This window comes from Papio anubis, chromosome 17, assembly GCF_008728515.1.
Source record: "Papio anubis isolate 15944 chromosome 17, Panubis1.0, whole genome shotgun sequence".
In the NCBI taxonomy this organism is placed as follows: domain Eukaryota; kingdom Metazoa; phylum Chordata; class Mammalia; order Primates; family Cercopithecidae; genus Papio; species Papio anubis.
The window spans coordinates 54,690,618-54,704,186 of NC_044992.1; the positions used below are offsets into that span (position 1 = coordinate 54,690,618).

Genomic DNA, 13,569 nt, shown 5'->3' on the forward strand with positions numbered 1-13,569 from the left:
CACAGCTATCTCTTTGAGGCCCTGCTTTCAACTGTTTTGGGTATATTCCCAGAAATGGAATTGTTGTATCATACGGTAATTCTGTTTTGGAGGAACTGCCATAGTTTTCCATAGTGGCTACACCATTTTACATTCCCATCAACAGTGTACAAGTGTTCTAGTTACTCCACATCCTCACCAATACTTGTTGTTTTGTGGGGTTGGTTGGTTTTTTGTTTTCTTGGTAGTGGCCACCTCAATGGGTATGAGGTGATGTCTTGTTGTGAGTTGCAGTTTCCTGAAATTAGTGACTTTGAGCATCTTTTCATGTGGTCGTTGGCCATTTTTATATCTTTGGAGAAATATCTGTTCAAGTCCTTTGCCCATTTTTTTATTGGGTTGTTATTTTGTTGTTGTTGAGTTGTAGCAGTTATTCATATATTTGGGTTATTAATGCCTTACCATATATATAAATTGCAATTATTTTCTCCCATTCCATGGGTTTCCTTTTTATTCTGTTGATTATGTCGTTTAATGCACAGAGATTTTAAATTTTGATGCCTATTTTATGTATTTTTACTGTTTTTATCCCTATTTTTGGTGTCACATTCGAGAAATCGTTGCTAAATTCAACGCTATAACACTTTCTCCCTGTTTTCTTCCTTTTTTTCTTTTTTTTGAGATGGAGTCTTTGTAGCCCAGGCTGGAGTTCTGTGGCATGATCTCAGCTCACTGCAACCTCCTCCTGCCGGGTTCAAGTGATTCTCCTGCCTCAGCCTCCCGAGTAGCTGGAATTACAGGCGCCTGCCACCACACCCAGCTAATTTTTGTATTTTTTGTAGAGACCAGGTTTCACCATGTTGGCCAGGCTGGTCTCAAACTCCTGACCTCAGGTGATCTGCTCACCTCGGCCTCCCAAAGTGCTGGAATTACAAGTGTGAGCCTTCGCACCCGGCATGTAGTAAGTTTTGAAATCAAGAAGTGTGGGACCTCCAACTTTGTTATTTTTCAAGATTGTTTTGTCCGTTTGGGGTCTTAGCACATTTATGCTTAGTGTTTCATTATTGGTTGCTAAGCTTGTGGGAGTTATTTATATTCTGCTGCTCAAGGTCATCACCAAGGTCTGAGTTTTCACAGAAAAAATTTGCAACCTCAGGCATAAATGGGTTAATATAGTTTTTAATGGTAAAGCTTTAGAGGTGTTACCATGAAAATGAAGAACGGAAAAATGTTTTTTATGATTATTGTTTCGTGTTTTATTCAGTGCAGTAAAAGGTAAAACAGATAAGAGGTATAAGTTATAGAAAGGAAGATAAAACCTTGTTATTTACAAATGCTATGATTTTGTACCTAAACAATTAAATCGAAAGGAACAAACTGGGCTGGGCGCAGTGGCTTATGGCTATAATCCCAGCACTTTGGGAGGCTGAGCTGGACGGATCACTTGAAGGCAGGAGTTCCAGACCAGCCTGGCCAACATGGTGAAACCCCTTTTCTACTAAAAATACAAAAAAATTAGCCAGGCATGGTGGTGTGTGCTTGTAATCCCAGCTACTTGGGAGGCTGAGGCGGGAGAATTGCTTGAACTCAGGAGGCAGGGGTTGCAGTGAGCTGAGATCACACCTTTGCACTCCAGCCTGGGCTACAGAGCGAAACTCCATCTCCAAAAAAAAGGAAAGGAGAAGACTGAAAATGATTATGAAGATTAAAAACCATGAAAATTGATAATTTCTGTATATCAGCAGTAACATAAAAATAGGAAAAAATTGCTTTTCAAATTAAGTGATAAACATGTTCTTATTTTACTCATAATTGTTTTGTTTTGAGACAACGATCTTGGCTCTGTCACCCAGGCTGGAGTGCAGTGTGCAGTGGTGTGATCTTGGCTCACTGCAACCTCTGCTTCACGGGCTCATGTGATCTGCCCACCTCAGCCTCCACGTAGCTGGGACCACAGGTGCACACCACCGTGCCTGGCTAATTTTTTGTATTTTGGGTAGAGATGGGGTTTCACCATGTTGGCCAGGCTGGTCTCGAACTCCTGAGCTCAAGGGATCCACCCATCTTGGCCTCCCAGAGTGCTGGGATTATAGGAGTGAGCCACTGCTCCCAGCCTGTTTTGAGTTAATTTTTATGTGGATGTGAAGCAAGGGTACAACTTCATTGTTTTGCCTGTGGCTATCTACTCCTGGCACCATTTGCTGAAGAGACTATTCTTTCCCTCATTGAATTGTGTTGGCACCCTTGTCAAAAATCATTTGACCACAATTATGGATTTATTCCTGGACTCTCAATTCTATTCCACTGATCTAACCTTATGCTAGTACTGTACTGTCTTGATTACTGTGGCTTTGTTTTAGGTGGTGAAGTATGAGTCTTCCTACTTTTTCAGAATTGGTTCCTAGCAATTCCATATGCATGTTAGAATTTGCCTACTGATTTCTACAAAGAAGTCAGCTGGGGCCTGGTGTGGTGGCTCACGCCTGTAATCCCAGCACTTTGGGAGGTGGAGGTGGGTGGATCACCTGAGGTCAGGAGTTCGAGACCAGCCTGGCCAACATGGCGAAACAATAATAAATTATTATTGTTTATACTATAGAATTATTTCTTCCTCTTGATGCTACTGTATATGGAATTTTTTTCTTCATTTTCAGATTGTTCATTGCAAGTATTAAAAAATGAATTTTTGTCTATCAATCTTGTATTCTACAGCCTTGCTGAACTAGTCATTAGTTATAAAAGGAAGGCTCCTGGTGGCTGTTTTATGCCCTGGGTCTCTCCTACAAACTAGCCAGTCTGCAGTCTAGGCTGTATCTTCTTCACATCCTCTTTCCACTTGCCTAGTACCACAACCCCCATTGTTTTTGGGAACACCCTTAGACTGAAACTTGTCACACTCCTGTAAGTGAAGTTAGGTCCTTTGAGATACTCTGTGTTCCTGTTTCTTCCCTTAGGCAAAGTATCTGAGCCAGTGTTCTAGTGGTAGAGGTGGGGGCAATGGCAAGCTTTTCTGTGAATGCTACCCCAGCTCTAGGAGGGTGTGGGGCAGGTCAGCAGCCTGGGGTCCTCTTGGCTTGTCTCTCCTGTTGTGGAACCACTGTCCCATGAGCTGGGGAAAAGGGTGTTTGGGTTCCCAGTATTCTCAATGTGTCATGCCTATGAAAGGGCCCCTTTTCCACAAGTAGGGATTGAGCAGAAGAAGGGAGCCCCTGCCTCTGATGGTACTTGCCCGAGACTTAGCCTTAGCAACAGAAGTCAGGGCAGGATGAGAAATGCTGAAGTTGCATCCCTCCCAGGAATAAAGAGAGCCCTTGGGGCTTAGTGCAGTGCTCACACCTGTAATCCTAGTACTGTGGGAGACTGAGGCAGGCAAATCACTTGAGGCCAGGGTTCGAGCCCCTCCTGGCAAATATGGTAAAACCCCATCTCTTGGGCCAGGCACGGTGGCTCACACCTGTAATCCCAGCACTTTGGGAGGCCGAGGCGGGCAGATCACGAGGTCAGGAGATAGAGACCATCCTGGCTAATATGGTGAAATCCCATCTCTACTAAACAAAATAAAAAAATTAGCTGGGCATGGTGGCGGGCGCCTGTAGTCCCAGCTACTCGGGATGCTGAGGCAGGAGAATGGCGTGAACCCAGAAGGCGGAGCTTGCAGTAAGCTGAGATTGCGCCACTGCATTCCAGCCTAGGCGACAGTGTGAAACTCCATCTCAAAACAACAACAACAACAACAACAACAAAAAACATCTCTACTAAAAATACAAAAATTAGCTGATTTTGTGGTGGCATGTACCTGTAATCCCAGCTACTCGGGAGGCTGAGGCGGGAGAATCGCTTGAACCCACGAGGCAGAGGTGGCAGTGAGACAAGATCGCACCACTGCCCTCCAGCCTGGACAACAAAACAAGAGCAAAAGCAAGACCCTGTCTCAAAAAAAAAAAAAAAAAAAAGCCCTCAGGCTTGGATTTTGGGGAAAGGGGACACTTGCGTTCTTGGCTGCAGCACCCAGAGCCTAGCTGATGGGGCCGGGAGTGGGATCTTTGTTCAGATTCCATAGACTGTCACTTTTCTGACTGAATTTTCGTAGAGTTTATTGAATAAATGTTTCTTTCTTTTTTTTTTTTTTTTGAGACAGAGTCTCACTGTCGCCCAGGCTAAAGTGCAGTGGTGTGATCTTTGCTCACTGCAACCTCTGCCTCCTGGGTTCAGGAGATTCTCCTGCCTCAGCCTCCCAAGTAGCTGGGATTGCAGGCATGCGCCACCATGCTGAGCTAATTTTTTGTGTGTTTTTTTTTTTTTTTGAGGCGGACCCTTGCTCTTGTCACCCAGGCTGGAGTGCAGTAGTGTGATCTTGGCTCACTGCAGCCTCCACCTCCTGGGTTCAAGCAATTCTCCTGCCTCAGCCTCCTGAGTAGCTGGGATTACGGGTGCCTGCTACCATGGCCTGGCCAATTTTTGTATTTTTAGTAGAGATGGGGTTTCACCATGCTGATCAGGCTGGTCTTGAACTGACCTTAGGTAATCTACCTGCCTCAGCCTCCCAAAGTGCTGAGATTACAGGTGTGAGCCACCATGCCCAGCCAATTTTTATATTTTTAGTAACGACGGGGTTTCACCATGTTGGCCAGCCTGGTCTCAAACTCCTGACCTCAAGTGATCTACCCACTACAGCCTCCCAAAATGCTTGGATTATAGGCATGAGCCACCATGCTCAGCCTGTTTCTTCATTTCCTGTTTGCCTTTAGGACTCAGAGACTTTGAGTGCTTGTTGTTTGATAATTTTCGCTGCTTCCACTGAGGAGCAGGTAGTGGAGCTTCCTTATACTGTTATTCTCAGTGTCAGTCTCCGATAAACTTTTTTTGAGCTAGCATTCATGCCTCCATAAGGCTTAGCTTAGAAAAACATTTCCTTCATATGAGCTTTGACCATGCTTCGTAAGGAACTCTTAATATACCCCTTAACATCTCAACTTTCAGGTACTGTTTTTTTGTGTTATAAGAGGCCAAGAGAGTTGATTTCTCATGTTTATTTTCCATAAACAATTCGGTACATGTGGAAGTACTATAGAAGGGAAAATCTGCACATGAGTACAGAGTTTGTAAAATAAATGAAAATAATGGTAGATAATTTTAATATAGAGGGTGCAGCACCGCAGTTGAGTTCTATTCAGGTTGGCTTGAAGTTGATGCAGTTAACTTTTGCCTTCTCTGACCTGAGTTAGTCATCAGAATCATCAGGCTTTGGCCCGGTGTGGTGGCTCATGCCTGTAATCCCAGCACTTTGGGAGGTTGAGACAGGCTGATCACCTGAGGTCAGGAGTTTGAGACCAGCCTGGCCAACATGGTGAAACCCCATCTCTACTAAAAATACAAAGATTAGCTGGATGTGGTGGTGAGCACCTGTAATCCCAGCTACTTGGGAGGCTGAGGTGGGAGAATCGCTTGAACCCAGGAGGCAGAGGTTGCAGCGAGCCGAGATCATGCCACTGCACTCCAGCCTAGGTGACAAGAGTGAAGCTCCGTCTCAAAAAAAAAAAAAAAAAAAAAAACACCATCAGGCTGCTGCTTCTTCAGTTTTACTATCCTCTTAAATTAAAATTTATTTATTTATGATTTTTTTTTTTTCTTTCAGGGACCACTTAATAGTGAGTCTTCCAACCAGAGTTTGTGTAGCGTGGGATCCTTGAGTGATAAAGAAGTAGAGGTAAGAAGCTATGTTCATGGCAAGACTTTTCATACTTCCACTTTTGGGCGAGGCTTGGTGACTCAAGGCTATAATCCCAGCACTTCGGGAGGCGGAGGTGGGCAGATTGCTTGAGGCTGGGAGTTCGAGACCAGCCTGGGCAACATAGTAAGAACTCATTTCTACAAAAAAACTTAGCAGGGCGTGGTGGTGCATACCTGTGGCCCCAGCTACTTGGAGGCTAAGGTGGGAGGATTGTTTGTGCCTGGGAGGATGAGGCTGCAGTGAGCTGTGATGGCACCACTGCACTCCAGCCTGGGCGACAGAGTGAGACCCCCATCTCAGAGAAAAGATAGCACTGCTTAATTAACTCCCTGGGTGCTGTTAGACTGTGTGTCAATTGCTCTGCTTTGAGTTGTGTGCTCTTTGCATACATACAGCTGTGATGTGGCCCTCATGAGTTTTTACTATTATAATCATGTGTGGATCTTATATATTTTAAAATTTTTGCTTAGTTGCCATCAATAAAGGATAGATATTTGCAATATTGTTCCTGTTTAAATGTAAGATAAAATTGATTGACTGATTTTATTTTTACAACTTTTTTCGAGACATGGCCTCACTCTGTCATGCAGGCCGGGGTGCAGTGGGGCAATCATAGCTGATTGTAACCTGACACTCCTGAACTCAAGCAGTCCTCCTGTCTCAGCCTCCTGAATAGCTAGGTGCCACCATGCCCGGCTAATTTTTAAAAATATTTTTATAGAGACGAGGTCTCGCTGTGTTGCCCAAACTGGTCTGGAACTCAAGCCATCCTCCCACCTCAGCCTTCAAAGTGCTGGAATTACAGACATGAGCCACAGTGCCTGGTCAAGATTTTTTGTTCATTTGCTTAGCTTTTCACAGCCCTCATGCACAAGGTTGTTTTTGTTTTGTTTTTTGTTTTTGTTTTTTTTTAAGGCATATAACCTAGCTGCCTGTAGATGGGTCTAAGTGTAAGTCTGTAGCCACCTACTTTGCACTTTGCAGATCTCTCCTTTTTGGAAAAAAGATTGGATTTAAAGTAGAAGTACTGTAACAGCAGTTTTCTGAGAACTTAACGTATGGTGGACATTTATCCTACATTTGTGCTCTATTAAATATCTTATGAAAGTTTTGTAGTACCTCTGATTTACAGATGAATAAACTGAAGCTCTGATATTTTAAGGAGTTTGACAGAAATTGTGTGGATGGTTTGGTTCTAGACCCTAATACTCTTTGATTATACTCAGTTTTAAGAGGAAGACAGTGATTCAGGACTTGTCTGGACCAGTTATATCTGTTTATGTATTTTGTGTATACTCGCTGTTTTCCTAATGTGAAAAATTTACCAAAATGCTAATTGTGACGTATATGGTTTTTAACAGACTCCCGAGAAAAAGCAGAATGACCAGCGAAATCGGAAAAGAAAAGCTGAACCATATGAAACTAGCCAAGGTAGTAATAATTTCGTATCAACAAAAGTACTCAATTCTAATGTACTTAGATAGAATTTTCTAACTCAAACTAAATAATTAGTTTGTACACAGGGATTCCTGATAAAGGCGGTTTGTGTATCTTAAGGGAATATCAGACTGTTTATTACAGACTTGCCATTTGATATACACCTGACAAAACAGTGTTAGTTCTTCGGGGACTCTTTGTTTTCCCTGTTGTAAGCTAACAATCTTCTTAACCACAGGTTTTTCTTTACGTCAAGCATATATTGTACAAAAAAGAGGTTATGTCAGAGTTTTAACTCTAACTTGTGTTAGATCAGTGATTTGTTAATGACAGCCAGCTGGAACTGCTTCATTTACATTACTGTCCTTTCTGCCTACAGATCTTTCATGGCAGTTGTTTAGTTGAATATTGGAACCCACTGGGATAAATCTGTAAACATGATGGTTATAATGCCAAATATCTTTATATAATCAAAGAAAGAAAAAATGGCTTGGCTTTTTTTTCTCCCATTCTAAGGAATAGAAAGCCCAGTCTTGTTGCATCCTTCTTATCTTTTAAAATCTGCAGATAGTTCATTTTGTCTTTGGGAGCACAATTCTCCCAAAGTGACAAGAAAAATTACTGAATCTTAAAGCTGTGAAAAATTCTTCCTTTCACTGCTTGTTCAGTCCTTTATTTTATGGAGGAAATAGTCTGTTCTTAGGCTAAGGTATTTTGGCTCATTTGTTACAAGTAAAGGTGACGCTTGGGTTTATAGCAATGTATGTAGTTACTGAATGTATAGTACATTTTAGTGAATGATGGTTTATATGTGTATTGGAAAAACTGTATTTACTTTGGTTTCATTTTCAGGGAAAGGCACTCCTAGGGGACATAAAATTAGTGATTACTTTGAGGTAAGTTACATTTTTTGAAAAAACAAACAACAAAAAAACCCAAACAAACAAAAAACCAAACTCTGTAGTGATTTTTTTAAAAAAAACCTGAATCCTTGTGTTCATTTGAGGCTTTAGAAAGTAATATTTTGGCCAGGCGACGTGGCTTATGCTTGTAATCCCAGCACTTTGGGAGGCCGAGATGGGAGGATCGCTGGAACCCAGGAGTTCGAGACCAATCTGGGCAACATGGGGAAACCCTGTCTCTACAAAAAAATAGAAAAATTAGCCAGGTGTGGTGGCACACACCTGTAGTCCTGGCTGCCTGGGAGGCTGAGGTGGGAGGATCACTTGAGCCTGAGAAGTCGAGGCTGCAGTGAGCCATGATCTGCACTGCAGCCTGGGTGACAGTGAGACCCTGTCTCCCCCCACCCCAAAAAAAAGAAAGAAAGAAAGTAATGTTTTGCCTTTACTGTACTCTTCTTCCCTTTCTCCCCATCTTCATCAGTTAATGCTGCCCCATCTCTCAATAAGAGAAAACTGCTGCTGCCTTCCTAAATTTAAATTTATTATGTGTCTTGTCTGTGATGATGTAAGAATTCACAAATGAGGTGATTTTTCTCTTGGCCAGACGAGGTTTTGTGTCTTACAAAGATTGAGGTGGAATGACTTGGACTCTTCTTTTGTCCTCCTCCCTTTAGTCCAGTGGAACATGTAGTGAGTTCCCTGACCCATCGTTAGTGGTTACTAAAGACACTAACATCCACTGCACCACTGCATTTCTGCTTCGTGTATTTTGAGACAAGAAGGGAAAACATTCTTCTCTCATGTCCTTTCAAAATCATGTATACCTTCAGCTTTCTAGCCATGTTTTCTTTATATCTTGGTATATTTCTGCTGGAGCTCCTTCTTAAAAATCTCATTAAAAAGTTAGCAGAATTTGACTTGTGTGGCATTTTCTCTCTAGAGTAAGATGTATTAACTTAAAGGGGCCATATAATTAAGATCTGTTTGTGTATTAATCTTTTACTCTCCTTATCTGAAGCATAGTACTGTTTTGAATTATTCATATCCGTTTTTCCCTGTTGGCCAGTTTGCTGGGGGAAGCGGGCCAGGAACCAGCCCTGGCAGAAGTGTTCCACCAGTTGCACGATCCTCACCGCAACATTCCTTATCCAATCCCTTACCGGTAAGCATTCACCTGGAGAAATTTGACACCTGTTGTAGGAGACAAGATGCCCAGAAACACTCAAGCAAAGTTTCTCTTTCATTAATTACCCACAGGGAATGAAGCATTAGGGAGAAGAGTTCATAGTTTTACCTATGAATCCCTTACTTAGATTCAAATCTGTATCAGTAAATTAGCTTTTTACAGAAGAGCCAATCCTATTATCTCTATATAATAAATTACCTCTAATCCTACAGCTCAGTAGTCTGTCAAAGAATTGATTCCAATCGAAACATTAGATTTTTTCCCTTGCCAAATTTGTATGTTCCTGTAGGGTTTTTTAATTTTAAAATTTGACCAGCTTCTGGCATAATTGAGTTTTCTCCAGAGCTTACTCAGTAATGTACTAGAAAAACTAATGCTATACAGATTTGTGATAGGTTTGTTTCCAGCCTGTAAGAGAGATCTGAAGGTCTTAAAAACATACCTAAGTTAGTGGTTCTCAGTTGGTGGCAGTTTTGCCCCTCAGGGACATTTGTCAATAACTGGAGTCATTATTGGTTGTCACAGCTCAAAGGTATGGGAATGACACTATAGGCATCTACTGGGCAGAAGTCAGGGATGCTGGTAAACATTCTGTAATGTTAGGACAGCCTCCCTGCAAAAAAAAATTACCTGGTCCAAAATATCAGTGGTGCCGAGGTTGAGAATTCCTGAGTAAGCCAATGTAGGAGTATGTTTATTTGCTCCGGTGTCTTCACATTATTTGTTGATACTGTGTAAGACTTCTTACTCAAGAGTGTGCTCTATCCCCTAATGCCTTAGGTATTGCCTTAGGTGGGATCTTGGGAGACAGGGTCTCTGGGACAGAAGTTTTTATTTTAGATCACTGATTTTTAGGAAGTTGTTTTTCTTTGCCTTGGTAGAGTTGTGTAATAGTACTCATTTCCTAGGCGATTTAGGCTTCTGTATTGTTAAAGTATTTTAAAATGTACTTCCTCCCCCTCTACTGTCTCATAAAAACCTTCATTCATTAGGATTATTGTAATTATTGAAGCACTTATGAAAACATAAGTTAAACTTATGAAAACAACTAAGAAGTTTTGGCTATTACTGTGTCATCCTTGCCATATATATATAATTTTCTTTTCTTTTTTTTGAGACAATCTCGCTTTGTCATCCAGGCTAGAGTGCAGTGGTGCGATCATGACTCACTGCAACCTCCGCCTCCTGGGCTCAAGTGATTCTCCCAACTCATCCTCCTAAGTAGCTCATACTACAGGCATGTACCACTACGCCCGGCTAATTTTTTTATTTCTTTGTAGAGGCGTGGTTTCACCATGTTGCCCAGGCTGGTCTCAAACTCCTGAGATCATGTGATCTGCCCGCCTCCACCTCCCAAAGTGTTGAGATTACAGGCATTAGCCATTGTGTCAGACCATCCTTGCCATAGTTTAAAATGTTAGAAATGTTTGATGATAGATCCAATTTGGGCAGGTTGAGGTTTGTTAGATAACTGTTGAAGAGGCCTGTGTCTCTGTTTTTCTTAAGTTTCAAACCAGTTAAAGTCTAACAGACATTAAATGAGATTGCAGATTATCTATTTGGGACAGATATGTTTTATAGAATTTCTCAGTGTTGTCTATCACTCTTTTCTTCTGGAAATCCCCTTTTCATTTGGTTTTTAATGGTGTGACCACCCATCTCTCATGTGTCAGTTTAGGTTGAATCTTACCTGAAGACAAAAGAGATGAACGCAATAATCTGTAGATATTTTTGCTAGCTATGTGAATGTGGCTGAGCCTCATCATCATGCAAATCTGGGTATAGATGAGGTGTTAAAATAGGAACCAAAGCTTAATCCTCCACCTTTTCCTTGCTTGCCTCTAGGCTACTCAGCATGGTTGGAGGAAAACACACACACCAAGGTGACTGACTGATCTTCAGGTCATGAGCACTTGCCTCATGTGTACCTCTCACTGCCTGCCAGTCCTACTGTATTTCTACTTAGTTCCCTTTCCTCCATGAATATGTCCTGTTTTTGTCATCTCCTGCAAATCTCCAGCAATTCTTCTACTAACTGATGGCCTTCCTTTTTTATGTTACTGAGAAAATAGAAACGATCAGAAGAGCATTTCCACATGCTCCTACCTCAGATTTGCCAAGCTCCTTGCATCAGTACCCACATCCATCTGCCTTTGAGATGAATGAACTTGCTAGCCCTTCACATGGGTCTGGTCTCCCCAATAATTATGTATCCAGCTGTCTACTTGACATTTCCACTTGTACTGCTTGAGCATGTCCAAAAACGAACTCTTGCTTTCCCTGCCCTACCATAACAATAACATTGAACTGCTCTTCCTGTAATCTGCCTTGTCCTGGTAAATGACAGGTAACACCATCTGGTTTTTCAGGTCACAACCTCATGCCCCAAATGTAATCCATCAGAAAATCCTGGTTTTCCTTTAAAATGTATTAGAATATGACCACTTTTCTATTTTTCCAGTTCACTGCATTAGCTTTCAAAGTAGTCTCCCTGTTTTTGCCCTTGTTTCACCTAGTCTGAATGTAATAGCCCGAGTAAGTGTTAAAATGTTCAGACACATCCTAGCACTCCTCTGCTCAACACTTCCTAGACTGAAGTCTTCATGTGACCTAAAAGCTCTTGCGTGATCTGTGCTCACCACCGTCCACCCGATTCTGACATCTGCAGCCATTCTCCCTCTCCTTCATGCCACTGCAGCCACACTGGCCTCCTTGAGCTCTGTGAAGAATGCTTTTGCTTCAGAGTCTTTGTACTTGTTATTCCCTCTTCAGGAACATTCTTTTCTCAGATATCAGCAATCTCTTCTTCAGGTTGTTGCTCAAAAATGACCTTAGCCGAGCGGTCTCCGTTAGCCAGCTTCTCTAAAATAGCAGTCCCTCATACCTTGTCACTTTGTTCCTAACTGTACTTTATTTTAATTCTTAAGTTATTGGTACCTGACACACCCATACATTTTAATATATACTTAAATTTTTTGTTGATTTATATTTATATATACAGAGGAGTACACATTGTAAGTCTACAGTTCACATGAATTTTCACAAACTCTGCAAGCACAAGAAATATTACCAGTGCTACAGAAGTCCCCCTGAGTTCCCTTTCAGTTACCCCCTCCCTGCCGCTGTGGATAGCCACTAGCCTGACCTCTAACAACATAGATGAATTTTTTTTGTATCTTGCATAAAAGACATTCAGTGTATACTTTTGTGTCTGGCTCCTTTTGTTGCATGTTACTTTTGTGAGGTTTATCCATTTCATTGTCTATTTTGTAGGTCATTTATTGTCATTGGTGTGTTATAAGTTTAATTTTCATTTAATAATTTATATATTTTAATTTTCAACTCTATAATTAGTTAATTGACCGTCTTCCCACTATAATTTTTTTTTTTTTTTTTTTTGAGACGGAGTTTCGCTCTTGTTGCCCAGGCTGGAGTGCAGTGGGGTGCGATCTTGGCTCACTGCAACCTCTGCCTTCCGGTTTCAAGCAATTCTCCTGCCTCAGCCTCCCGAGTAGCTGGGACTACAGGCATGTGCCACCACGCCCAGATAATTTTTTGTATTTTTAGTAGAGGCGGGGTTTCACCATCTTGGTCGGGATGGTCTTGGTCTCTTGACCTCGTGATTTGACCACCTCGGCCTCCCAAAGTGCTGGGATTACAGGCGTGAGCCACTGCACCCGGCCTAGAATGTTAATCTCATAAGAAAGGAGATTTTGCTTTGCTTCGTTTACTGCTGTCTCTTGTTACATAAAGGTGTAATTTTTAAACTAATTTCCCCCACTTGACATGTAAGCAATAATGTCTCATTTCATTTTCAGTCTCCAGCATCCAAAACAGTGCTTGGGACACAATAGGTGTTCAAAATTGTGCTGACAGGGAAGAATAGATGGATAAAAAATTATTTTCACCTTTTTTCCTGTAAAAGATTATTTTGTATTTGTGTTAACTATAAAAAATACAAAAAGTATGTAAAACGTGAAAGTTTTTATCCAGGAGTTGGCAAAAGACAGGTCACAGCTGGCTAGCTAGGAATGATTTTTATTTTTTTAAATTTATTTCATTTAAATTTATTTTATTTTTGGAGACAGAGTCTCACTCTATCTCCCAGGCTAGAGTGCAGTGGCGCAGTGTTGGCTCACTGCAACCTCAGCCTCCTGGGTTCAAGCGATTCTCCTGCCTCAGCCTCCTGAGTAGCTGGGATTACAGCCGTGCACCACTACGCCTGTCTAATTTTTGTATTTTTAGTAGAGATGAGGTTTTGCCATGTTGGCCAGGCTGGCCTCGAACTCCTGACCTCAAGTAATCCACCCGCCTTGGCCTCCCAAAGTGCTGGA

General features: G+C 41.8%; 1 protein-coding gene across 9 annotated transcripts in view; it reads left to right on the forward strand.

Annotated features, from left to right (window-relative positions):
- Positions 1–13,569, forward strand: part of TLK2 (tousled like kinase 2) — a 143,884-nt gene that overhangs the window by 41,712 nt on the left and 88,603 nt on the right. For 5 of the 9 annotated variants that reach the window (XM_017950834.3, XM_017950826.3, XM_017950827.2 and 2 more), the window contains 4 exons: positions 5,615–5,686; positions 7,072–7,141; positions 8,000–8,043; positions 9,116–9,211. In XM_017950834.3, coding sequence (XP_017806323.1) covers positions 5,615–5,686; positions 7,072–7,141; positions 8,000–8,043; positions 9,116–9,211 — 282 coding nt within the window. The remainder of the gene's footprint in view (positions 1–5,614; positions 5,687–7,071; positions 7,142–7,999; positions 8,044–9,115; positions 9,212–13,569) is intronic. The other 4 variants (XM_031657661.1, XM_017950831.3, XM_017950833.3 and 1 more) reach the window with 2 other exon arrangements.